Source organism: Nipponia nippon, unplaced genomic scaffold, assembly GCF_047370975.1.
Source record: "Nipponia nippon isolate SJK-2023a ecotype South Korea unplaced genomic scaffold, ASM4737097v1 scaffold_35, whole genome shotgun sequence".
Classification (NCBI taxonomy): Eukaryota; Metazoa; Chordata; class Aves; order Pelecaniformes; family Threskiornithidae; genus Nipponia; species Nipponia nippon.
In genome coordinates, this window is record NW_028262353.1 from 1,026,654 (window position 1) to 1,050,564 (window position 23,911).

At 64.3% G+C, this 23,911-nt stretch overlaps 2 protein-coding genes across 4 annotated transcripts; both read right to left on the bottom strand.

Annotated features, from left to right (window-relative positions):
- Positions 1 to 1,162: 1,162 nt before the first annotated feature.
- Positions 1,163 to 11,351, bottom strand: ACVRL1 (activin A receptor like type 1). 3 transcript variants are annotated; one of them, XM_087771147.1, is made up of 11 exons: positions 11,015 to 11,157; positions 9,801 to 9,968; positions 7,664 to 7,734; positions 6,042 to 6,266; positions 5,524 to 5,720; positions 5,314 to 5,413; positions 4,821 to 4,967; positions 4,472 to 4,747; positions 3,857 to 4,054; positions 2,523 to 2,653; positions 1,163 to 2,427 (listed from the first exon to the last, which is right to left on the bottom strand). In XM_087771147.1, the coding sequence occupies exons 3-11, from the start codon at positions 7,728 to 7,730 to the stop codon at positions 2,293 to 2,295; spliced, it is 1,476 nt and encodes a 491-aa protein (XP_087627273.1). In that variant the 5' UTR covers positions 7,731 to 7,734; positions 9,801 to 9,968; positions 11,015 to 11,157; the 3' UTR covers positions 1,163 to 2,292. The 3 variants fall into 3 exon arrangements, with proteins under 3 accessions (XP_087627273.1, XP_009462567.1, XP_087627272.1); XM_009464292.2 differs by lacking the exon at positions 9,801 to 9,968 and having other exon boundaries at positions 7,664 to 7,730; positions 11,015 to 11,351; XM_087771146.1 differs by lacking the exon at positions 9,801 to 9,968 and having other exon boundaries at positions 11,015 to 11,350.
- A 3,663-nt stretch (positions 11,352 to 15,014) lies between these two features.
- On the bottom strand, positions 15,015 to 18,793 carry ANKRD33 (ankyrin repeat domain 33). The gene is made up of 5 exons (XM_009464307.2): positions 18,436 to 18,793; positions 17,189 to 17,596; positions 16,768 to 16,897; positions 15,920 to 16,060; positions 15,015 to 15,793 (listed from the first exon to the last, which is right to left on the bottom strand). The coding sequence occupies exons 2-5, from the start codon at positions 17,489 to 17,491 to the stop codon at positions 15,015 to 15,017; spliced, it is 1,353 nt and encodes a 450-aa protein (XP_009462582.1). The 5' UTR covers positions 17,492 to 17,596; positions 18,436 to 18,793.
- Between the last annotated feature and the right edge of the window lie 5,118 nt (positions 18,794 to 23,911).

Below are 23,911 nucleotides of genomic sequence, written 5' to 3' on the forward strand. Positions count from 1 at the left end.
GCTAGGGGGGAAGTGTGCAAGGGTGTGCGTGCAAGGGTGCGCGTGCCAGATTTGTGTGTGCACGCGTGCAGGTGTGCGTGTGCAGGTGTGCGTGTGCAGGTGTGCGTGTGCAGGTGTGCGTGCACGGCTGCGCGCCGGCGGGAGGGCGTGTGCGGTGTGCACGCGTGGGGGGCACAGGCAGCGCGCGCGCGTGTGTGTGCACCGTGAGCTGTGCGGGGCACGTGCAGCGCGCTCACCTGCAGCGCGGTGTGGGTGTGCAGGGGGTGTGCAGAGCGTGTCCCGCGTGCAGAGTGTGAGTGTGCACAGTGGGTGTGCACGGTGGGTGTGCACAGTGTGAGCGTGCAGTGGGTGTGCACGCCGTCTGTGTGCAGTGTCTGTGCAGTGGGAGGCAGGCAGTGCAGGCAGGGGACCCTGAGCCCTGGGGCATGGTGGGGACTGAGCCATGGCCGTGCTGAGCACCCCAAACCCTGAGCAGGGCACCCTGAGTCCTGGGCCGAGCCCCAGGCTGAGCACCCCAAACCCTGGGCTGAGCACGCTGAGCACCCCAAACCCTGAGCAGGGCACCCCAAACCCCAGGCTGAGCACCCCAAACCCTGAGCAGGGCACCCCGAGCTCCAGGCTGAGCACCCCAAACCCTGAGCTGAGCACCCTGAGCCCCGGGCTGAGCACCCCAAACCCCAGGCTGAGCATTCTGAGCCCCGGGCTGAGCACCCCAAACCCTGAGAAGGGCACCCCAAGCCTGGGGCTGAGCACCCCGAGCCCCAGGCCGAGCACCCCAAATCCTGAGCAGGGCACCCCAAATCCCGGGCTGAGCACCCCAACCCCTGCACTGCGCACCCTGACATTCCTCTCACCCTGGTGCCAGGCCTGTCGAAGGCCAGCAGCTGCCCTTTGCTGACCAGTTTCTCCCAGTCCCTAACTGGGAGCTGGGCACAAGGGCAGGATGAGACAAGCCGGGGGTGGCCGCAGCGATGTGCCAGGGAAGGCCAAGGTCCCGCGGGGGCCAAAGCCCCTCGGACGGCCACGCTCTCCCAGCCCAGCTCCCCTTTCCTCCCGGGGGGCTTCGCACTCACCCCCAGATCGTCGGCGCTGCGGACCCGAGAAGCGGGAGGGCCGGCAGCCGCAGCCCCAGCCCCTCGCGAGCACAGGGAGAGTGATGGCATGAGGCTGGAGCCAGGTTTATTGCAGGATCCGGCGGTGCCGGAGCGATACGCGGCAGCTACACGGTGTTGAAGCAATAAATTAAGCCATGCAGAAGCGCTGGGGTCTCATCCTGCCGCATCACCCACTGGGGGAGGTTTGGCAGCTGTTAAGCGATAAAATAGCTTTACACTTTATTAAATATATTAAATGTTAATAATTAAATAATCATGGAGTAGGGCGCAAAGCTGGTTCTGCTGAACATCCCAGTCCCATCTGCACAGCCCCGAAGGTGGGGTGGTTTTGGGGATGGCGCTGAGCGGTGCGGGCTGGAGCCGGCCACAGGGTGCACTGAAACACCCCGGAAAACACCAAAACGTTGGCAAACACCAAAAGAGCTTAGAAAGGGGGGCTGCCGGCTGCTTGGCGGGGAAGGACCAGGCCACCACGGCTGTGGGAGCCCCCGTCTCGGTGGGGGATGCTCGGGTCCTGCTTGATGCCGGTGGCTCTTCATCCCGGGGAGCCCCAAGACGTGCCAGGGCATGGATCCGGCGTGACTGGGGGGACGCTGCCCCTGCACCATCCTTTCCCAGCAAAATCCAGACCTCCTCTGGCGAGAGGCACGCCGGGCACCACAGCCCTGCCGGGGAATTCCTGCTGCTGCCGTCGAGCCTGCGGCATCCCCGCTGCCAACGCGCCGGGCAGGCAGGTTTGGGCAGCACCCGCTGCCTGTGTGCCACACCGGGCGCCAGCGATGGGGTGGGTGCCTGGCCGGGCACGGGGGCTGCAGCAGGGGCCGGTGCTGGCTCCAGTGCCTGCTTGCCCCTTGGCCATGGTGGCCAGTCGGGGGGCTTGGGGTGGGCCGCCAACCCCAGGCGCCCGCTGCCATCCCCGCTGGGCAGGCGAGACGGGCTGGCGTCGGATGACAGATCCGGGGGGTATTTTTATAACCGGGCTGGAAGATTCCTCCCTTGCCTTTTTTTTTTTTTTTCCTATTTTTTTCCCTCCTTGCAAATTAAAAAGGCTCCAAGGAGGGGTGGGAAAGGCGGGGGCTGCGAGCAAAACCCCCTCTGTGACTGGGAGCCATCCTGGCGTTGGCTCCGCCGCCGTCCCTGGTGCAGCCCGCGAGCGGCTCCGGCGTGTGCCCGGCCCTCACTGCTCCGGCTTGGGCTTTTCCAGGGAACTGTTCAGCTTCTTCAGCGTCTTTTTAATCCGCAGGGCAGTGAGGCGGGCCGAGGGGCTCTGGTACCAGCACTCCTTCATGATCTTTGCCAGCACCGACAAAACCTGGGGGAGGCACAAAAAGAGGGGGAAATCGAAGGGTTTCATGGGGAGCAAAGGTTGGGAGTGGGGTGGGAGGGGGGCGGCCCCCCGGGACTCACCGAGTCGGAGAAGAGGCGGTTGGGGACCACGGGGGTCTGCTGGTCGATGCATACCACCTTCTTCATGTCCTCGAAGCTGGGGTCGCTGGGGACGGCGTCGAAGAAGGGCGGCTGGTACTCCTCCACGATGCCTGCGGGAGTGGGGGCGGCGTGAGGGCGGCGGGGGGGCACAGGGTTCACCCCCCACCCTGCACGTCACGGGGTGCCCGGGGCGGCCGGCATGACCGACCCGCGCCCTGCCTTGGGGGGCACGTGGGACCACCGGAATTGCCGGTGTGATTTGCTGCACCGCACCGGTGGTGATGCTGCCCACGGGGTGCATGGCTCCAGCCCCAGCTGCACCGCGGGACCTCACCGGGATGGCACGGGGTGGCTGGGGCCGGCTCCAGCACCGGCTCTAGCACCGCTGGTGGCTCCAGCACCACCTCCAGCACTGGCAATAGTCCAGCACCAGCCCTACCATGACCAACAGCTCCAGCATCAGCTCTAGCATCAACCATGGCTCCAGCACCGGCTCTAGCACCGGCCCCGACCCCATACCTCCATCCGGCAGCCCCATGGCTAGCCCGCCAGCTGGCCAGCTAATCTCTGCTTAGTGCCTCCATATGTCTGTGTGTCCGCGAGGTTGAACCCCCCTGGCCCGCCCTGAGCACCCACCAGCTCCCTGCACCCCAGGGGGTGGCCCCTGAACCTCAGGGTCCCCTGGAGCCCCCGTCCCCGATGCCCTGGGGCCGCACAGGGGCTGCTCAGCCCGGTCTGGGGGGCGAGGGTGCCTGGAAGGGTTAAAACCAGCTGGCTGAAGGTCATCGCCTGCACATGGCTTTGGTAATTCAGAGTAAATGTTTAATCTGAAGGAGCCCCGAGGCGGTAAATGAGATTATCCCGGCCAGACTGCGCCTCGGGGGGACCTCCTGCCTCACCCGCCAGCGCCCACCATTTAATTAATGCTTCTAATGGACTTTGCCGGCAGTGAGCGGCGCTGGCCAGGCAGCCCCGAGGAGGCTTCTCTGCAATGTGGGGGACCCTGTCCCTGTCCCCGTCCCTGTCCCTGTGAGCCAAGCCCCGCCGGCCGGAGGTCCCGGCCGTGGCCGGCTTCCAGGCAGCGCTCCACGCTGCTTGTTTTCTAATCAGCGCTGAACAAACAAAGCACTGATTGAGTCTAATGGGCCCTTTAATCAGGGAGCCGGGTGCTGACACTAGATTACAGTGTTTATAATTTACAGCTAATCTTCTGGGTGAAGGGAAAGAAAAAAAAAAACATAAAAAGAAGGAGGGAGCGAGCGCAGAGCCTTGCCGCGAGCCAGGAGCGCGGCAGCCGGCTGGGAGCCGCTCACCGTTCACCACCGTCCGCCGGGCGATCTCCCAGAGCACCAGCCCGTACGCCCAGATGTCCGTCTTCTTGTAGGACTCGAAGCAGTCGGTGCGGATCTGCTCGCTGAGCACCTCCGGGGCCATGTAGCGCTTGGTGCCCACCCGGGGGTTGTTGCCGATGTCCAGGTAGTCGCTGCCCTGGGAGTGCATGACGGCCAGCCCTGGAGGGATGCCGGCCCCGGTCAGCGCCACGCCGGTGCTGCAGCCCCAGGATACTGCATCCTTGGGGCACTGCATCCCCGGGTGCTGCATCCCCGGGGCACCGCATCCCTGGGCACCGCATCCCTGCGTGCTGCATCCCTGGGGCACCACATCCCCGGGTGCTGCATCCTTGAGGCACCGCATCCCCGGGTGCTGCATCCCCGGGGCACCGCATCCCCAGGTGCTGCATCCCCACAGCACCGCATCCCTGGGCACCGCATCCCTGCGTGCTGCATCCCTGGGGCACCACATCCCCGGGTGCTGCATCCTTGGGGCACCGCATCCCCGGGTGCTGCATCCCCGGGGCACCGCATCCCCAGGTGCTGCATCCCCACAGCACCGCATCCCTGGGTGCTGCATCCCGCCCCCCGTCTCACCCAGGTCCGCGATGCAGCACTGCCGGTTGCTTTTCACCAAGATGTTCCTGCTCTTCAGGTCGCGGTGGGCAATGGCGGGCTTGCCCTGGGTGCCGAAGATCTCCACATGGAGGTGGACGAGGCCGCAGATGATGGAGGAGGCCAACCCCAGGCAGGTCTCCACGTCCAGGGCCGTCCGCTGCAGGTAGTCGTAGAGCGAGCCGTTCTCATGGTAGTGGGTGATCAGCCAGAGCTGGGTGCTGGAGTTCCTTGATGTCATGTCGGAGGCGATGAAGCCTGGACGGGGAGAAGAGCTGGGACCGTGGAGCTGCCGCGCAGCCGCCCCCTGGCCCCCTGGCTCCCCACTCACCCAGGATGTTGTCGTGCCGGAGGAGGACAGTGTTGTAGATCTCCGTCTCACGGAACCACGACTGCTCATCCCGGGAGGAGAAGATCTTCACGGCCACGCTCTCCCCGTGCCACACGCCTCGCCACACCTCGCCGTAGCGCCCTTTGCCTGCCATGGCCACGGCACCATGTCACGCAGCCCCTCCGGCCCCCGACCCCCTCCCCACACCCAGCTCCCGGTGTGGAACAGCAAGGGGGTGGTGCAGGGTCCATTGACCTTGGCCAGCTGCCACCCACCCACCCACCCAGCTGCTCTCTGCCCCCCACCAGCAGGACAGGGGGAGAACTTAGGGGCTCTATGGGGTTTTGGCTGAGACGGTTGGGTCCAAACTCCCCTCCCAGGTCTGGGGTCACAGTGCCATTGCTGGCTGCTGGGGGAAAGGGGTCTGGCACGTGCCCAAGCACCGGCTGGGGGGCCGGGGCAGCCTCCCCCTGCACTCAGTCACTCTCCTTACCCACACACTCCACGAGGGTGATCTGCCGAGCCACCGTTCGCTGGACGAGGAAGGGCAGCCCTGACCCGCTGCCCGTGGTGCAGTCGTCATTCAGCAAGTCCTGCACAGCCAGCGTGGCAATGGGGTCAGCCCGGCGGCCGCCCCACGCCCGGCACGTCCCTCCCTCCCACACCTTGGGGGCATTCGGGGTCCCCCCCAGAGCTCACCCACCTCTAAAGTGCTGTCTCCCACCATGGATGCTTTCAGCATGAGGTCCATGTCTCCCAAGTCACTTTCCCTGTGGCGGTGCTGGGCCACCTTCCAGCAGAAGAGCACTGTGAGCGCCGTGAGGATGAGGAGGGCGAGCAGTGGGATGAAGATCATCAGGAGGAGGTTGGGCAGGGAAGACGCCTTTCCCAGGTCCTCTTCTGGGGGGGGAAACGATGGATGGGAGCATGAAGGTGGTGCTTGGGTTTGGGCCTGGGAGGGTGGAGGTCGTGGTGTTTGGGCTGGGACCTGGGGAGGCTGGCTCTGCATTGGGTCAGCCCCGTGGATGGCAGCTCTGCAGGCACAGCCCAAGAAGGGACAACCGAGGACATCTCGCTGGCCCTGTCCCACCTGGGAAAGGGTGACCCTGGAGGTGCTGAGTGAGGAGGGAGACGGTCTGGAGACCCAGTCACATCTCCAGCCATGTGGACAGCTCTGCCCCTCTCCCCTCTGGGTCCTCGAAGGGAACCGTGCCCCCGTACCTTGCAGGAAGATCTCCAGGTCGGCGTTGCACATGCTGGAGTCGCAGCATCTCATGCCGTACTGCTCCGTCACGGGCATGCGGCAGTTCTCCAGGATGTTCTGGGAGAAGCAGCCCTTGTGCTGGGTGATGGTCCCCTCCTCCTTCCTCTTGCTGACGAAGCACACCTTGCCCATGCAGGTGGGCAGGCTGCAGTGCGGCACATCGCAGGCACACAGCAGCTCGTCTGCGGGCACGAGGAGGGGACGCGTTGTGCCGTGGGGCCACCCTGCTGCCCAGCCCGGGGCACGCTGGTGGCTTTGGGGACAGTGACATCTGTCCTAAAGACTCTTGAACCAAATTTTGAGAGCGGGCAGCCTGGGAACACCATGGTCCGGGCTGGGGAAGGTGGCTGGGGGTGCTCAGCACAGGGAAGCCCATCCTGAGACCTCTTGGAAAAACGCTCGCTCCCAGCTGGGACCCAAGCGCCAGCCCCGGAGCTGGGGGTCGCCTGTCGCCGTGCCCCCGGGAAGAGAGCGGAGGGGCCGTGCATCCAGCCCCACCGGCTGGGATTAACTGGGATGCACTGGCTCACAGCACACAGGGTCACATCCTTCCCGCGGGGCCCCGGGGGATGTGGGAGCACCCCACTCTGGGGCCGCCTGCGGGAGCTGGGTTCTAGGAACCAGGATGGGACCAAAAGCCTCAAACTCAGCCGGTGCCGCCCCAGCGGGTGCCGCGGGGATGCTGTGTTTCGGGAGCCGGGTGCCAAACCCGGGGTCTTTCCTGGAGCTTTCCCTGGCCGCCCCAAAAGGCACATCCCTGCGCCGTGGTGCTGGCGCGGCACGGGGGGCGGCCGCGCTCCCAACCTCCCGATTTAGCTCTGCCCTTTTGTGCAGAAAATATCCCTCCTGGAATCAGCGAGTTCAGCGCGAGGGCAGCCAGACGGACGGCAGCGAGGGGACGGACGGATGGCGGCGAGGGGACGGACGGCTGTGCCAGCCCCGCTCCTGCGCCCGTCACCCCCCTGCCCCAAAGGCTGCCAGGTGCCAGAGCCATGGGGTGGTGGCGAGGCCGGGTCGGTAAGCCCTGGGGGCTGGTGGCCCCGTGGGCAGGATGGGGACCCGGTGGGGACTCATCCCCCTGATGAGCTCTGCTGCTCGTCCCCAGCACAGCCACGCTGTTTCGGTCCTCCCTGCACAAGCACCCAGCCCGGATCTGTCCCCAGGTCACCCTGGTGCTCCCCTGGGATCACGAGCAGCTCATCCCTGCTCCCCACCATCAGCACCGTCACCCCTGGGAAAAGCCACGTTTTAAAGCACGTGCATGCAAGCCTTCTCCCCATCTCCCCTCCAGTGACATCAAAGCACCTGATGAACCGTAATTAATTAAGCTGGGATCCTCTCTGGGAGGCAGGTCACTGTCCCAGAGGGGAGAAGCCCCTCGCTGGGGATGGCGAGGGTCCCCGAGGAGCCCTGCCTCCCTCGGTGCTCACTCGAGGCGAGCTTGAACGAGCTGCCCTCTGCGCTGGTTTATTTTAGGCAGAGCAAGCGATGACGTTCCCAAGGAGCCAAGGGCTTATTTTAACCCCCTGCGCGTGGTGGAGAGCGTCCGGTGCCTTCACCGCGTTGTTTTGGTACTCACCGGCTGCGAAGCCAAGGGAGAGGGTCAGCAGCGCCAGCACTGCCCGGCCGCAGGCTCCGCACGACATCTTCCTGGGGAGAGCAGAGGGGGTGAGAGGCAGCCCCCCACGGCCCCCTGCAGCCCCCTGCAGCCCCCCGCGGCCCCCGGCCCCCCGAGGGGCTCATTGCCACGCTGGGGGCGGCCATGGAGGCTTTGGGAAGGAACTGGGGGGCCGTGGTGAGCGATGGAGGCCGGCGGGGAGGGAGAGGGCGGGTGGAGCGGTGCGAGGTAGGATGTGCTGCTTCCAAGTGGAGTTTGGCTCCGGACGTCCCGGGTTCAGCCCTTCCTGAGAGCAGATCCCTGGGACCTCCCAAGCTCCAGGGACCTCCCGACCGCGGTGTGGGACACCGTGTGCAGCCCCACGGTGCTCAGGAGCACTTCGGAACAGGGACCTCGCCATGTCCACGCTGCCCCAACATCCTTACTTTATCCCAGCAATCCGTATTCCGGCATTTCTCACCATTCCCACGGCTCCTGTGTTGCAAAAACGCAGCTGGTGGCCTACCCCGTGGGCTCGGCAGCCATGGCGAGCGCGGTGATGCCACTGCAACACCGGAGACCCCAGGTTTGGCAAGACCTATGCCACAGGACGGAGCTCGAAGCCCTCCTGCCGCAGTGCACCCCCTCACTGGCGCTGGAGCCACCGGGTGCAGCTGGCCGTGGTCCGGGGCTCGGTCCCCGGGGGGCTTTTGCACGGAGCTTATCGATGACACAAGCAGAGGCGCTGCGGGCAGCCAAAACTTCCCCAGCTGCGCCTTTGGGGGAATTTTTCCTATTTTTTCTCTTCTTTTTTTTGCCTTGTAGAAGAGAGATTTCTGCCAAGCCAAACACGGCGGAGCTGGCGCTGCCCCCCTGCCCCTCGCCCCGCCGGCATCGCTGCCCCTTTCACATGGCCGAGAGCTCGGCCGGCAGCAGCCGGGGCTCCCCAGCCCCTCCTCGGCTCATTCTTCGCGGTTCCCGACACAAACACGCCAAAGTCTCCGTTTCCTGCAATTGAAGGAGCCCTGCCCAGGGCTGCCGGGACAGGAATCAAGATTGTTTAGATTCTGGCCTTGATGGGGAAGCGAAGTCACGCAAGCCCGTCCCTCGAGAGCACGCACGTACGTGGCTGACCCAGGCAGGCTCCAGCCGCGGCACAAAATGGGCTTTTCCTCCCCAAAATAGCTCGCGTGGCTGTTGCTTGTGGGGAGGAAGCGGCGCCCGGGTCCCGTGGCTGGCGGGCAGGAGCGGGGTCTGGTCCTGGGTGCCCCGTGCCAGCGGCGATGCCCGGGCTGGTCTCCGGCTGACGCAGCGACCGGTCCCTTGGCTGGCCCAGGATCAGCTTTGTTTTAAAAAATAAACTCCCCTGGAGCTGGGCTGCTGCCCCCGAGCCTCCAGGATGCTCCCAGGCACAGCGCCTTTCCTTGCAATCCCGAGAGCTACAAAACGCATCCTTTTAATGGGCTGCCAAGACCCCTTGGTGGTGCACTCCCTTCTTGGGGGCACTTCCATAAAATCCCGAGCCGTTAGACGGCCGCGGGACCTTTGCCGTGAAACGCAAAGCGGTCAGGGCCTCACCCAAGCCTTTGCTGTACGGGCACCAACGTCGCATGGCTTTTCGGTACTAACCAAGAGCAAACCTTAACCCAGAGCCGTCCCTGGCGTCCCGCGGGAGAAATATCCCAGGTGCTTCTGTAACGGCTCAAACCAGCCCTCGTGTCCCCATCCCTGTCCCCAACCTCCCTCCCTTCTCTCACACCGGAGCTGCAGCTCACGCGCCCTCCGGAGCATCTTCCCTCAGCTGTGTTACGGCCTTCCATCCTTCAGGATTTGCAGCAGCAAGAGGAGAAGGAAAAACCCCAATTAAAGCCTCTCGGAGGGGGTGCAAGCGCTGGCCGAAGCGGCTGGGAGTGATAGGCAGCCGTGCCGTGGCGCTGGCCGGCCGGGGGCGTCCGGAGCAGCCCTGGGGAAGGGGAATTTCCCCACGACCCCATGGAGAGAAAAGCAAAGGAGCTGTGGGGGGGAGACGGGGCAGGAGGCGGTGGGCGCCTGGGGAAGGGGGTGGCTGGGTGCGATGCGCCGGGACACGCGGGATGGCTGCAGGATCCCTTGCTCTTACCGGGGCGGCTCGGCGGAGCTTTGCAATCCCGGCGCTTCTGCCCTCCTCTGTGGTTTCTGCTGCTGCCGGGGGGGTTTGCCGCAGGATGCGGCTCGTGACTCAGTTCCCCTGTGTCGCCTTCTCGTAGGGAGCCAGACACCATGGAGACCCTTGCGCCGTCTGGCCGGGCTGGGGGGAAGCAGGGCAAGCCAGGCGTGTGCCGGCTGCCGACGGCGCTGGCTACAGGCGTGAAGGGCTGGATGGACAACCACATCGGGGGTGGCAAGGGCTTTGCCGCAGACTCCAAAGGCTTCAGCCTGGTTTCAGGCAACAGAGGTTTTGCTCCCTCCTCCCCACAGCTGCAGGTTGGTCATGCACGCAGCAAAGCTCTTTGCATCCTCTGGACCCTCCGGTGCAGCCGGTGCGGGAGGGATGGATGCAGCTCTCAGGTCAGGGACCCCCACGGCTGGGCTGCGCCGCCCCGGCCCCTCTCGCACCGACGGGCATCGCTGTGCCATAAACGAGAGATGCAAAGAGAGCAGCAAACCCGGCTCACGTTCCTCTCTTCGTGGGGCCGGCGTCGCACGCGGCTCCTCGTGCAGAGCGGGGAGGAGGGGAGCGTTCCTGCCCGACCTTGCGGCGGGGTTCGAACGCCGGCGGCAGGGCAGAGCTCCCACGGCACGGCTCATACCAGCTTCGCTTTCGGCACTTTGCTCTGAAAGCGGAGCGTCCGTAGCGGCCGTTTGGCTCTTCCTCGCCCACCCCTCCTCAGACGGACCCGGGGTTCGGCTTTGCAGAAGGGGCGCATCGAGGCGGCACGTCCTGTGGCGTCGCTGCCGTTGGTGCCCCGCCACCCTCGCTCCAGCCCCCAGCTAGCGGAGCTGTCAACTTTCCCTCATTTTTCCCCATGCCTTTTCAAAATACACCCAAACTCCCCATTTCCCACGTCAGCTCCGGGCTGTCGGTAGCAGCCGCGTATTATTTCAGCTCTTTAGCAAGGACCTGGGGACTGAGCCTGCTACTACTGCGCCGGTGTAAATCCGGATTTATGCTCCCAGCTCTGCCAGAGCCCCAATTCCACCCTCTGCTACACTGACATCAACCCCGGCGTCCCACCGAACGCAAAGAAAACAGGGCCAAATCCTGATTTCGGTTGCACTGGGGTAAATCAGGAGGGAAGCACTGAGCTCGGTGCAACCCCGGACCCCACAAGTGTGCGGCGCTTCCCCACTCACCTACTGCATCGGCGTCCCACGGGCGCCCACGGCACGGCCCGGTCCTGGTGAGACTCTCCCGGCCGCGGTCCCGAGCTTAGAGGCGGCGCGTGCGGCTCAGCCGGGGCAGCTCTGCTCTGTGCCGTGCGCCCCGGCTTGGAGGACCTTCATGGGTCTGCTCCCCTCCTGCCGCCCGTCCCAGCACCGTGGGGGCTCCCGCAGCCGCAGCGTCACCCGTTCTGGTGGGGGAACGTCTCCGTCCCCGGCCCGGCCCCGGGCGTTCGGCTCAGCGGCCCCGTTGTCCGAACGCAGCCGCTTGGCAAAGCGCTCTGTGGTCTGGATGTGGGAGAAGTCAAAAAAATGTTTCTTATTACTGCCTCTTCCTGCCTGGCTTCTCTCCACCACTCCCAGCTAATAAAGCATTTCCTATTGCTGAGCACACATCCACGGCCAGCCTCCCTTCCTCCCGCACACCGGGCCCCAGCTCCATCCTGGTTGCTCTCCCTCGGCCCATTCCTCCTGCCCCTGTCCTTTGCCGGGCGCTTGCCCTCCCCAGTTTCCCGGCTTTCAAGGCAAACCGGAGCCCTTGGGCTGCAGCTGGCGGGGGGACACCCATCCCCTTCCCTGAGCATCCAAAGGCCTTTGGCAGAAGCGCGGCCGGTTGCTTTGATGGTGCCAGGGGTGGGAACGGTCTGGAGAGATGCTGTGGGAATGACCTTGACGTGCTTGGCCATCCCTCCCGCTCCAGCATCCAGCCCTCACGGGGATGGGAGCATCACGGCGGAGCCAAGGGGCTCCTGGTTATTCGGTGCCGGCAACACCACTTTCGGGGTGCTGCGCTGGAGGGCAGGGGAGGTTTTCTCCCCGGGTGCAACGCAGCATTGGGGGTGCTGCTGAATGGTCGCCCCCCCCAGCGATGCTCTGCCCCGGCTGCGGGCACGGAGCGGGGCTGGGGTGGGCCAAGGGGGTTTGCTCGGTGCCTCCTGCCACCACGTCCCCGCCGCGGCCCTCGAGGCGCTGCAGCAGCAGGTGCTGGGACGCGGGCGGTGGGACCGTTCCCATGGCGGGAGGCTGGGCACTTCCCGCTCCCCCAGGACACGTGGGGCTGCCGGGACTGTGGGCAGCGGAAGCATTGCTTCCCCTTTTGCCGCTTCAGGGTTATTTTCTTTCAGCCACCCCACTCTCAGCAGCTTCGCGCTCCTCCCGTCCCCCTTCTCTCCCTCCAGCACCTTTCCAGGCCCCATCCCCGCCTTTCTCCCGGCTGTACCCCCCGGCACGGTGACCCGCTCCCGCGGGCAGGCAGAGGCAGTACGCAGCCGGCAGCGCGCGGGCTGGCATCGCAGCCTCTTTCCTAACGAACTTGTGGGGCCTGATTTACCTCTTGGTTCCCCATTGCATCACCACCCCCGGGTGTATCATGAACCCAACTGGCACCCGGACCCTCGCCGTGCCGGGGCAGCGGAGCACGGCTGCGAAGCTTTGAGGTCTTGCCGGCTGCCTCTCCCCCGCTATCGCCTGTGATCTCGGAAGTTTAAACAAACAAAAGTACAAAACCAGGATAAAACATGAGGGACCTTCACGCGTGACCTTGCCCACGCCGGGGCCGGGAGGTTTGCGGAGCCGGCGCAGGGGAAACAGGCAGTTTCCATCAGATAGGGGCCGCCTGGGAGGAAGCCGGTGCCTGCAGACGCCTTATCGCCGTGACCATCTTTGCTCTGGCGTGCAGGTCTCCGTGATCCGACCGGCGATGGGCCACTCCCAGGGTTATTCCTGGATGGCTCCTGTGTTCCTGCTGCCTTCCACGGGTGCAGGCACACAGTGGGTGCCAGCACCCCGCTTTTACGGCTGCAGGCAGGAGCTTCCCCGGGCAGCTGAGCGCGCCGGCTCTCTGGCAAGGGCTGGTGCCAGCTACTTTGGTCCCTGAACTTTCATCTTCCAAATGGGGCAGCTCCATATTGTTATCAATAATCATCACTGGGGGGATAAATACTTGCTTAAAAACTTCTAAAAGTTACCAAGTCCTAATCCCGGGCAACTCAAAGGTCAGGGATGGGTGGGACCCCCAGGCTGGGCTGTGGCTCCGGCGCTGCTGCCGTGGGAAAGCAAATTCACGCAGAGCCGGGACTGACCGTAGGGTACGTTAATGAACATACCAAACCCACCCCAGGCTCTCCCGGCCGCAGGCAGGGCAATCCCTGATCCCTGCCCTGCTCCGCACTCGCGTCGGTACCAGCCCCTGGCTGGGGCAGAGGGGGTGAATCAGCAGGGACGGGCACCCACCTCGGCGCTGGGCTGAGCGCCGGCAGCACCGTGACTTGCAGCCCCGCGCCGGCCCCGGCCGATATGGCGCAACCTCCCGCCACCTCCTCGAAGCCAAAGCAAGACTTTCCGTCATCATTTGGGAGCTCATCACCGTGCACCGTGACTTCATCCCGCAGAAGGGTGCAGGCACCCCTGGGTCATAGTCAGACCCCGCCATGGGTGCATCCAGCCTCGGGGTTTCACCGAGCCGTCCCCGCAGCAGCGGAGGGGGACGAGGGGCCGGCAGGAGCCCGGCTCTCCCTTCCCCCTGCGCGGCAGGAGCCAGGCTGGCACGACGCACGCGATGGCTGCTCCATGTGCCGTCCGCCCCCGGCTCATCTGCGAGCCACCGCCGGGAGCTGGCGAAGGAGGGCAGCCACGTGCCGGGGAGCCCAACGCGAGCCAAGGGCTGGAGGGGAACAGACGGGGAGGTTGCAGCTCCTTCCCAACAAGCATCCTTCCCCGGGACTCAGCCCAAACCTCCCGGTGCCCCCCGAAAGGCTGCAGCCTAGAAGCGGGGAGTGGTGGCTTTTGCCCCCCTAAAGAAGGGGGCAGCGAAGGGAGGGGGCTCCGTGCCAGGCCAAGGGTTCTTTATTACCTGGATAACCAGCGCTTCGAGCAGCTCTCGCCGCCAGTCGCTCTCCCTGGGGGTCAAACCCTGGGTGCCCAGGTGCTGCGGGAGCCAGCGCGGCTGCTTGAGGTGACCAGCACCCCGTTTTCCCCTTCCTACGTCCCAGGATGGAGCCGGATTTAAGAAGAGCTTGAAATACGGGGAGCATGAGCTCGCTGCAGCACATCACATACCCAGGGCTGTGGGCAGATGACAAAAATGCAGCTGCAGGGCTCCCGGTGGGAGTGGGTGCCAGGGGCTGCGCGGGTGCAGGTGAGGGGTCCCGGGCTCCGATGGGCGCAGGCGGGAGCTCCCAGAGGGCGGCTGGCTTGGGAACGGTGACCACTGGGTCCTGCCCTGGGTAATGCCGGGGCACAAAAGCTGCCTCCTCTCTGACCGGCCCCGCTCCAGAGGGCAGCTGGGCTGTGGGGCAGCGGGGGATGGAGCCCCTGAGCACCCCGGGTTCAGTTTCCAGCCTGTACCTGGCACCCGGAGCTGCTGTGAACCCTCCGGCAGCACGGAGATGCTTCCCCACACTGAGCCTTGGTTCATCCATCTGCAACCCAGGCATACACAGGCGCGGGGACGTTCGTGTCACCGAGGGGGTGACGGGGTGGACTGGGACGCTGGCAGCAAGGGGGAAGCATTTCTGCCAGCCCCCCAAGCAACCCTGAGCTTTATTCGTTACATCAATCCTGTTAACATGGCAACCACTTCCATTTTAATTTGCACAGCCACATTCCACCATGCACTGCAATATCAAGATCTCAGGAAGATCAAAGAGGTAAAAAAAAAAAAAAAAGGAAAAAGGAAAAAAGAGAAAAGAGTCACTTCTGCCACAGAGCTGCTCCCTGGCAGACCCAGAGCCCAGCCCAGGGCAGGGTCTCGGCCACCTGAGCCCAGCAGGACCAGAGCCAGGCCGGGGTGGCCGCCCTCGAGGCGGGAGAGGCCGAGGGGCTGGGCAGGGGTCGGGGACCTGGGTAGGTCCACAGCACCCTCCGCCCTCGGGCATCACCATCCAGCCGGGCAAGGAAACCACCCCTGTGCCAGAACAGCGAGGAGGGCCAAGGGGACAGCAGGGACCTTGCTCCCACCCCGACACCTCCTGCCTTAGCAGCTCTTCCCCCCTTTCTCCTTTTTCTCCTTGCTCTTCCCCTCCTTGGCTGCTTTCTTCCCCTCCTTCAGCTCCTTGTACCTCCACTTGGGCGGCTGCAGCAGGTCCTTGTTTCCCCCGCGCTGCCTCCGCTCCCTCGAGCGGGCGGGCGGGCCGGAGGCTTTGCTCACTTTGATTTTCGGGACGGGCTCTGCGGGGAAGATGCTGTTCCCGCGCCGCAGCCACAGGGGCAGGCAGCTCAGCAGGCCGCCGGCCGGCTGGCGCTGTGGCCGGATCCGGATCTCCGACATGGCTTGGCCATTGCAAGAGGATGTGCCAGTGCCGGGGCACGAGGTGGCTTCTGGCTCGGTGTCCGGATCCGGCACGTGCTGCCCGAGGATCTCCGGCACAGACAGCCTGCGCTTGCCCACCTCAGGGGGGCTGTCAGGGCAGATGGTTTGGCAAGCGGTGGCCACAAAGGGGCTGGCGAGGGAGGTGGTCATCCTCACCATGTGGTCCATCACACCGTCCTCCTCAGGGTCGTGGGGGAAGCTGAAGGTGAACATGGATCGGATCTTCTCCAACAGCCTCTTGCTGCTGGATTTGGGGCTCAGGGCTTTGGCCACCAGCTCGGCCAGGGCCGGCCACTCGGGCTGGTACCGGGTGCTGAACTGCTCTGCCCGCGGGCGCCGCAGGAGGCTCCGGATCTGCACGGTTGTCTCGAAGCGGCCGGTGAAGGCTGCCCACTCCCTGGCCGTCTTCCCCTTGATGGGATCCACCGCTTGCAGGTCTGCTCCTGGAGACACCGGGATGCAGAGACCATCGCCGCGGCGTCCCACCCTGTCCCACCCCAGAGCGCAGGGCGAGCAGCAACATCCCCCCTTCCCAAAAAATCCCAGAAGGTCCCTAGGGAGATGCTCACCGGCCAGGAGCAGGGCGGCCACGCAGTCCTGCCGCCCCTGCACCGCAGCCTTCATCAGCGCCGTCAGGCCCCGGGGGTCTCGCTTGTCCACCTCCAGCGCGGGGTAGTAGTTGAGGAGGTAGTTGAGGATGGTGATGTGTCCTTAACAGCCAGAGAGAAGCTGCGTTAGGGTTTCGACAGTTAACGAGTGATAACTGCTGATGCCTGTTGGAGAAAGAGTATTTAGCAACTGCATCTTGTGAGGACAAAGGTGCAGAAACTTGGAGGGAGCAGGACTGAAAGGGTTTGGGTTTAGCCGTGCAGGGAACAGCGCTCATGCACCAGCTGCTTCAGCAGAGAATGCAGGAGAGAGTCCAAAAATGCAAAAAAAATATCATTGATTCCAGAAAGGATAAAGTGGGAATAAAGGGTGATCCCACTTTGAGACCCTCCTCCTTTCCCCTGCGGTTCATCAGGACGGAGGGAGCCGGACTCTTCTGCTGTAATGAGGAAAACCGTCGTGACCGGAGATTGGGTCCCTGCACGCGGCATTTGCCAGCTCGGACCCTCGTGCAGGTAAATCACCGCAGCTCGCGGGGCTTTCCCGGGGCACGTGGGGCAGCTCCGGCTCAGCTCTGCCGCTCGCCACAACCGCTCAGGCCGGACGGCTTGCAGGACAACACTGCTGCAGGAATCTCCATTTTTGCATCACTTACCCAGTTGTAAAACGGTGCTAAGCTGAACCATAAACTCCGATGGGGAGGGTCCCGTCCCTCGAGACCCTCAGCTTTCCCAACGGCTCATTTTAGGTTTTTGGAGGGGAAGCCCAGGGGGCCGCAGCGTGTCCCGGGGGGCTGCGCGGTGCCTACCTGCCTGGGCTGCCATCATGAGGGCCGTGTTCCCGTCCTTGTCCTGCTGGTTGACGTTTATGTAGGGGCACTTCTGCAGCAGGGGCACGATGTCCACAAAGCCCTTGTAGCAGGCGACCATCAGCCCGTTCTGGAGAGGGGCAGCACTCAGCCCCGGGGCCGGCACCGCACCATCCTCCCCACCGCGCTGCTCCCCACGGCCCCCCGTTCTCCCCCCAAACCAGGCAGGCTCGGGATGGGAGGACAGATGAGGTTCTGCTCCAAGGACTGGATCAATCCCAGGAGACCCATCCCTTGTCAAAGCCATCCCACCCAGGACTCTCCCTCCTCCTCCACCTGCTTTAGCAACCACCATCCTTCAGGATTCGCCTGTTCCTGGGAAATCCTTTCTGCTCCACAGGGTGCCCACCCAGCTGCTCACCCTCCCGTTGATGTCCAGCTCCGTGGCCTCACTCCGGGTCACCCCGTGCTCCAGCCTCTCCTGCACCAGCTTGGCATCGTTCCTGGCGCAGCACTGGTAGAGGCTGAGGTCCCCGACACCACCAGCCCCCAGGGAGAGCTCGTAGCAGGGGTAGATGGAGTCGTCGGAGAAGATGCTGCTGGTGTCCGAGGGCTCCGACTCATCCTCCTCCTCCTCCTCCTCGTAGTGCAGCTCCGGGTCAGAGGCATCCAGGCTGGAAGCGGGGGCTGCAGCATGTTCTCCTCCACCGCAGGCATCTGTCATCCGGCCCGGCCGGGGGGAGCGAGCCCAGCTTGGCCCTGAGCCCTGCCTGGGGCCAGGAGCCTCTCCCGGGGGGACAAGGGGGCTCTCCGGACCGTTCACTCCCCCCTGCACAGACACAGAGCGGGCGTGGGAACCGTGGTGGCTCCGGCATCCCTCACCCGCCGGGAAACCTCGGCCGGCTCCCAGCCGCCGGCACAGCCCGTGGGTCCAGTCCCCACCCTCTACCCCACGCGAAGGCCTGTAGCGGGGACTTGGATGCTGCGAAACCCCAGCAGGGAGCAGCTCCCCACAGCACCGTCTCCAGCACGGAGCAGGGAACACAGGGGGATGTCTTGGGCGTGAGAGGTGGATAAGCGTCCTATGGTTTAGGCGTGGAAGCCAGGCGGGTGGGGAGATTGGGAATGTCTCCAGTGCAGTAGGGATGCCGACCGGGGCGCTGAACGCAGCCGGGCTGCTGTGCCAAGCGCCAGCAGGAAGGGCCCATCTCCATCCCTCCCCGTGCCACAGGGCCGGGGGCCCAGCCCTTCCCACGGCGCCCTCCCCACTGAACTGGTGTGCATCAAAACGGCTGCAAAGACCTTTCCTAGCAGCAGAACAAGAGCAGCGTACAGAGAGAAGCGTTAAATCCGGCTCCTTATGACCAAGCAGCAGGAGAGCCAAGGCCGGAGCAGCTCCCCAGCTCCCCGAGGAGCCCCTTAAACCACGCGGCCCAGGAAAACCCGCAGCCCTGGGACGGGAGCTCGGGCACAGGGACAGACCAGCTGCAGCCTGGCAGCAGAAATTAAACCATTTTGCTGCTAAGTGGAAGCCAACCATTAATTGATTGGGGCTGTGAAAGGCAGAGAAAGCCTTCACAATTCCATTAAAGTCTCCCCCCTCTCTTAAAAAACCCAAAGCAGACTCTGGAGACGAGGGATGCTCTCCTTGCCGCACCCTGATCTTACCTGGGGCTTCTCAGACCTTCCCCGCGGGTCCCTCTTCGGCTGGGCAGCATCCCGGCTCAACCAGGAGGGAAAACGTTGCAGGAGAGAGTGGAAAATCACCCTACCCTTTGCAGCAAGAAAGAGGTTTCTGCTCTGGGTCTGAGCTGGCCTTCGGGCGCCAAAGCTGTGACAACCTGCACGTTGATGTGGGCTCAGCTAGCCAAGACATCTTAATTTAAACTGTTGCTTAAAATGGCTCCATCCATGCTGAGCAGGATCAGGGCTGCTTGGGCAGGATTTAGCATCTTTAGCCGAGGAGCTGCTGGCAGCCTGGGGCTGTATTTTTGTACCTGCCTCACCTCGGTAAGGTGCTGCTGCCTGAGCCACCCCCACCAGCTCAACCAACCCCCCAGCCCCTTCCAGCTCCCTTTATACCCGGGAGAATTTGCTGATCGGATAAACCTGGGGAACTGCTGCTTCGGCGGAGGGCACAGGCACCTGTAACCGTGCAGGTGTGTTAGACAAACTGCCATCCCCCGGAGGGGTGCCCCGGGGCCGCCAGCCCCGCTCGCCTCCGGGCATCGCCCTGCCGAGGCCTCAGGGCAGCGTTAGCAGAGGGGCGGCAAAAAGGGGGTTCCTGAATTCCACGTGGAACCTGCCTGCTCCCGTGCCTTCATCCTTAAAAGCTTTTTCGTTTGGTTGGTTTTTTACATGTTTTCTGAGGTAGAGGGGCCAGCTGGCCCGTGGGATCTGGGAAAGGGCAATTTTAGTCCCTGGATCAGCTATTTTCACGGCAAAAAGGCATGAGTTTGGTTCCAAAGCAGATTGTGGGAGGCCACGTCCTCCATTTAAAGCAACCATTAAGGCAGAGTCCCAAAGGTCACTTCGCTTGCATCCTTGGACATGGAAACGCGGAGCAGATGAAGGATCCCAGCTGTCGGCTCTGTGCTGGGCGCATCCTGCTGGGAAGCGCGAGCTGAGGGTCCCGGTGCTGAACGCTGCGGAGCTGGAGCTGGGCTCTGTGCCCGCAGTGTCCTCCCAACCCTGGTGTCACCGCGGCCGTGCCCGTCCCTGCCAGGGGCCAGGACCTGCTGCGAGGCTCCGGGCGGCTCCGGAAAGCCCCCGAGTGCCGCGGGGAACCTCCGTGGTGCCGGATCCCCTCTTGCAGCACCAAGAACCAACCCTTCGGCGCTGAACCCAACTCGCTTCGGGGCTGAGCCCTCTGCTCCCGCCGCACCAGCGGGCTGGCGTGGCCGGCACGGTGTCACCCCGATGTGACACCTCCTGTCCCGTAGCCACCCTCCCGTGCTGCCTTATCTCGGGAGAGGACCGGGAGCAGATTTAGGGCTTAGGGAGTTATCTGGGGAGCTCTGGGCCGTAATCTGCCGCCCGCCGCAAGCAGGAGGCTCTGAGCCGGTTGCGTAAGGACGAGCTCTGGGGTGCCGTTGGTCTCGGCCCCCCCCCGTTTGCCGGTGCCTCGGTGGGGCTGGGGGTTTCCCCCAGCTCGGTGCCGTGTCTCAGCCCCGGGGGGGCCCGGCCGCGGAGGGGCCAGGCGGGCCGGCACCGGGGGACGTTTCTGGCAGAGGCTTTTGCTGCTGGCGGGGCTTTGCAAAGCCTCCGGCTGCCGCAAGGGGAAGCCGGAGCCCGCGGAGGAGGCTGCGCCCGGCCGCGCTGCCCGGGCCGCCCGTGGGGCTGGGGCAGGGGCAGGGGCAGGGGCAGGGGCTGGGGCTGGGGCAGGGGCTGGGGCTGGGGCTGGGGCAGGGGCAGGGGCTGGGGCAGGGGCAGGGGCAGGGGCAGGGGCAGGGGCTGGGGCTGGGGCTGGGGCAGGGGCTGGGGCAGGGGCTGGGGCTGGGGCTGGGGCTGGGGCAGGGGCAGGGGCTGGGGCAGGGGCTGGGGCGGGGGCTGGGGCTGGGGCAGGGGCTGGGGCGGGGGCAGGGGCGGGGGGGGGGGCTGGGGGGGGGGCTGGGGGTGGGGGAGGGGCAGGGGCTGGGGCGGGGGCTGGGGCGGGGGCGGGGGCAGGGGCGGGGGCAGGGGCTGGGGCGGGGGCTGGGGCGGGGGCGGGGGCAGGGGCAGGGGCTGGGGCTGGGGTAGGGGCTGGGGTAGGGGCAGGGGCAGGGGCAGGGGCCGCGGGCCTTTAGGGCCTAGATTGTTTTGTTATTCTTATTTTTTTTTTTTTTTAAGAAGTTTGCACGTAGACGTCACGCCATCCTCCCAGGTGTCGTCGCATCCTTCCAGATGTGACGGCATCCTCCCAGACGTCGCAGCATCCTCCCAGATCTCATAGCATCTTCCCAGATGTGACAGCATCCTCCCAGGCGTCACAGCATCCTGCCACGTGTCATGGCGTCCCTCCCGATGTGATGGCATCCCTCCAGATGTGATGGCATCCTCTCAGGCTCCATTGTACGTACCTGAGCCTCGCTGCCTGGGAACCTGTTCCTTAAGGACATCGTGGACAGTGGGAGGGAGGGAAGCGCGGCTCGGAGATGAACAACGCAGCCGACACATGGAAATGGTCGTGGGGAGAAGGAGCCTGCCCAGAGCACCGGAGCTGGCTGCTTCGCAGCGGGGCTGTGCTGCTGAGAGCGGCTCCTCCGGCGGCAGAGCATCCCCCGCTCTCCCAGTGAACCCACACACACTAAATCACAGCTGACGCTCAGGAGCATCCAGGCAGGTGGGGGGGCCGGGAAGGGGCTGGAGGACAGCCCTGATCTTTCACCCCTTGCCCAGGGTCCGGCTGGGAGCGCCGAGCCCGGTGGTCTGGCCCAGGTCACTCATCCCTCACTGCCCGGTCATCTCCATCACAAAACCAGGGCGCAATAACTCAGCATGGAAGGGAAGTGGAGGGCGTTGATTTAAACCCGCGGCTGGGCTCTCCTAACCCTGGCCCTCCTCGCCGCGGCCAGGGACGGGTCACGGCCGAGTGCGGCTGCTGCCCCGCGCGCAGGAGAGGGCTGCGGGGACACGGTAACAGGCTTTGCGGCACGGCCGCATCCAGCCCCGCTGCCGATGCCCGGGGAAGGAGCGGAGTGGCAGGGAAAGGGCCGGGTGCTGGCGCGGCCGGCTGCGGGAGGGTGAGGAGGTGCCTGGTCTGTCACAGCCCTGCTCCCAGCCCCGTCGTAAATCAGTGGCGGGTGTCACTGTACGAGATGACAAGGCCAGCCCTTCGCAGAGGGCCGGCAGCCGGTGCAAACCTGGGGTCAAGCCATGATTTACATCAGCGCGGCTGTGCGAGCGCGGCGGTTGTGCCGGCAGGCGGCTGTAAGCGGTGCGGTTCCCGCACAAGCAGCAAAACCTGGCGCAAGCAGGAGTTTGCGGGCGCTTGGCGGGGGCAGCAGCAGGGTTTGCACGTGAAGCGTGAGCCAAGGGTTTCTATACCATGGTGCAAAATCCCATCCTCTGCCCTTCCCATCGGCTGCGTGGCCGGAGACCAAACCATCCGCCTTCACCGCTGCCTGCGTCCCTTTTCCTTATCCTGTGGAGGGGGGATTGCCTCCCGCGGCGGGTCCTGCCGGGCCGAGGAATGTCACCCCCTGCCACCGGCGAGGACAAAGCCGTCCCTGCATCCATCGCACTCGGCCGACCGCCTTGGGGAGCTGCTGCCCACGGGGCTCGGGGCGGTGGGACAGTAACCCCTTGTCCGGTGCCTGCCCGGTACCGTGCCAGGACATCCCCGGAGGTGACACGCGTTGAACGGGGAAGCAGCACGCCTGCCCGCTCCAGCACGTGCTCGAAACTGGGGGATTTCCCTGGGATTTACCTTGAATACAGGTTAAGATCATAAACCGCCTTAGCCGAGGCTGCGGGCAGGTGCTCTGGCAGGGACGTTGTCCCCTGCCTCCTGCTCCAAAGCAAGCAGGCAGCGTTATGGCACCCAGGCTAACAAGGGCTGCAAGGAAAAGTTACCTTGGGCAGTAAAAAGATACAAAATCCAATGGAAATCTGGATTTTGTTCCCTTATTTTACACAGTTTCACAAACCCAGCGCAGGCAGAGGGGGATCCAGCCCTGGCACAGCCTGGCTTTGCTGCCTGAAAAGCCAGTTGAGGCCTTGCGTGCGTGTGTTATGAGCGATTTCTTTCTCCTTTCTGCTCCCGTAACAGCAGCATCGGGTCAAAGGGTTTTTACGAGGCTTTTCCATTACTGTTCTGCAATTTGCCTTTGTTTTTGGAAGTGCTGGCCTGAGGCCCCGAGCCGAAACCAGGGAAGAGCGGCTGGATCGAGGGTGTCCGTGGGGAGCAGAGTGCAGGATTGGGCCCTGGGGACCAGGTTATCGAACCAGCCCCGCGTGCGGCCGGGCACGGCTCCTCGGCGCTGCCGGTCACCGGTTAGCGAAGCCCCAGCGAGTCTCCATGCGCAGGGACCGGCGAGATGCTTCGGCGACCGCCGCGGCTCCCCGAAACTGCAGCCGAGGCTCGGGCCGCTCCGATTCCCACCCCGCCACCATCCTTTTTAATTTAGGACCTTGGGGTTAAAAAAAACAAATAAATGCCAAGAGAGAGGCTTTTCTGATTAAATTACAGCTGGCCAGCACCGGAGCCGGAGATCAATTTCAATTTCTCCCTTTTCTTTTTTTTTTGGAGGGGGGGAAGCGCCGGGGACGGCACAGAAGAGGGGGGAGAAAATCAGACTTGCTAATTCCCTGGCTGTAATTATACCTAAAGAGAACCGGTGCTGCATGAGGTCCCTGGTGTGCGAGGAGTAATTTAGGGTTGCTTTGCGAGGCCTCTATGAAATTTGGAAGGAGAGGGGCTCCCCCCACCCCCGGTAATTGTATTTCTGGTGCCGCAGATGGTGCTGGCTCCGGATACTTGCTATAAAGAAGATGGATCGCGGCACGCGGAGGGAGGCGAGGTGACGGCATCGCTCTCTTGCCTTCATGATGAGCATTATCCATCAGGCCCTTTACAAGGCAGCGGGAGCCGGGACAATAAGGAAATGCCCGGCGGGTAAAGGCCACCCCAGCCCGTGGCCAGTGGCCCCGTCCCCAGCCAGTGTCACTGCCTCCGCCCGGGCTTATTTCCAACCCATCTTCTTGGTTGTCCCCGTATCCCTCGGCCTTCCCAAATCCCCACCAAAATGGCTCTTCACCGGGAGCGAGGTCCAGGGCGACGTAGCACCGTGGCGGCTGCATGGCCGCCCGTGTCTCTGCGCCGGAGCGGAGATGCCCAGCATTCGCCTGACATTCGGGACGTCTCTTGGCCCCGTGATCTGGGAAGCCCCGTTAGGTCCCGGGTGTCTGGGGGGGCTGAGGACGAGCCCGGCCGTCAGGGCTGCAAGGAGAAGCCTGGAAATGAGCCCGAGCGCAGCAGCGAAGGTCCCATGGGCTGGGGGGGACCGTGAACGAAGTAATTGATTTTTTTTTAATGCTTCTGGCAGGGGAAATGGCTGTGTCCTTTGCGGGTATTTCCCCATATTTATAAAACACCATTTCTCGAGCAGCTGTCAGGATACCTCCCAGCAGCACGAGCGTGCACAGCCGTGCTCGCACACCCGTC

Coding starts and splice junctions, on each gene's coding strand:
- ACVRL1 (XM_009464292.2), bottom strand. CDS start 7,730: ATGTCGTGCGGAGCCTGCGGCCGGGCAGTGCTGGCGCTGCTGACCCTC. Junction 5,721..6,041: donor CCTGGAGATCTTCCTGCAAG/GTACGGGGGCAC, acceptor TTCCCCCCCCAG/AAGAGGACCTGGGAAAGGCG. Junction 2,654..3,856: donor CCGGCGGACGGTGGTGAACG/GTGAGCGGCTCC, acceptor CCACTCCCGCAG/GCATCGTGGAGGAGTACCAG.
- ANKRD33 (XM_009464307.2), bottom strand. CDS start 17,491: ATGACAGATGCCTGCGGTGGAGGAGAACATGCTGCAGCCCCCGCTTCC. Junction 16,898..17,188: donor AGCTGGACATCAACGGGAGG/GTGAGCAGCTGG, acceptor GCCCCTCTCCAG/AACGGGCTGATGGTCGCCTG. Junction 16,061..16,767: donor CATGATGGCAGCCCAGGCAG/GTAGGCACCGCG, acceptor CTGGCTGTTAAG/GACACATCACCATCCTCAAC.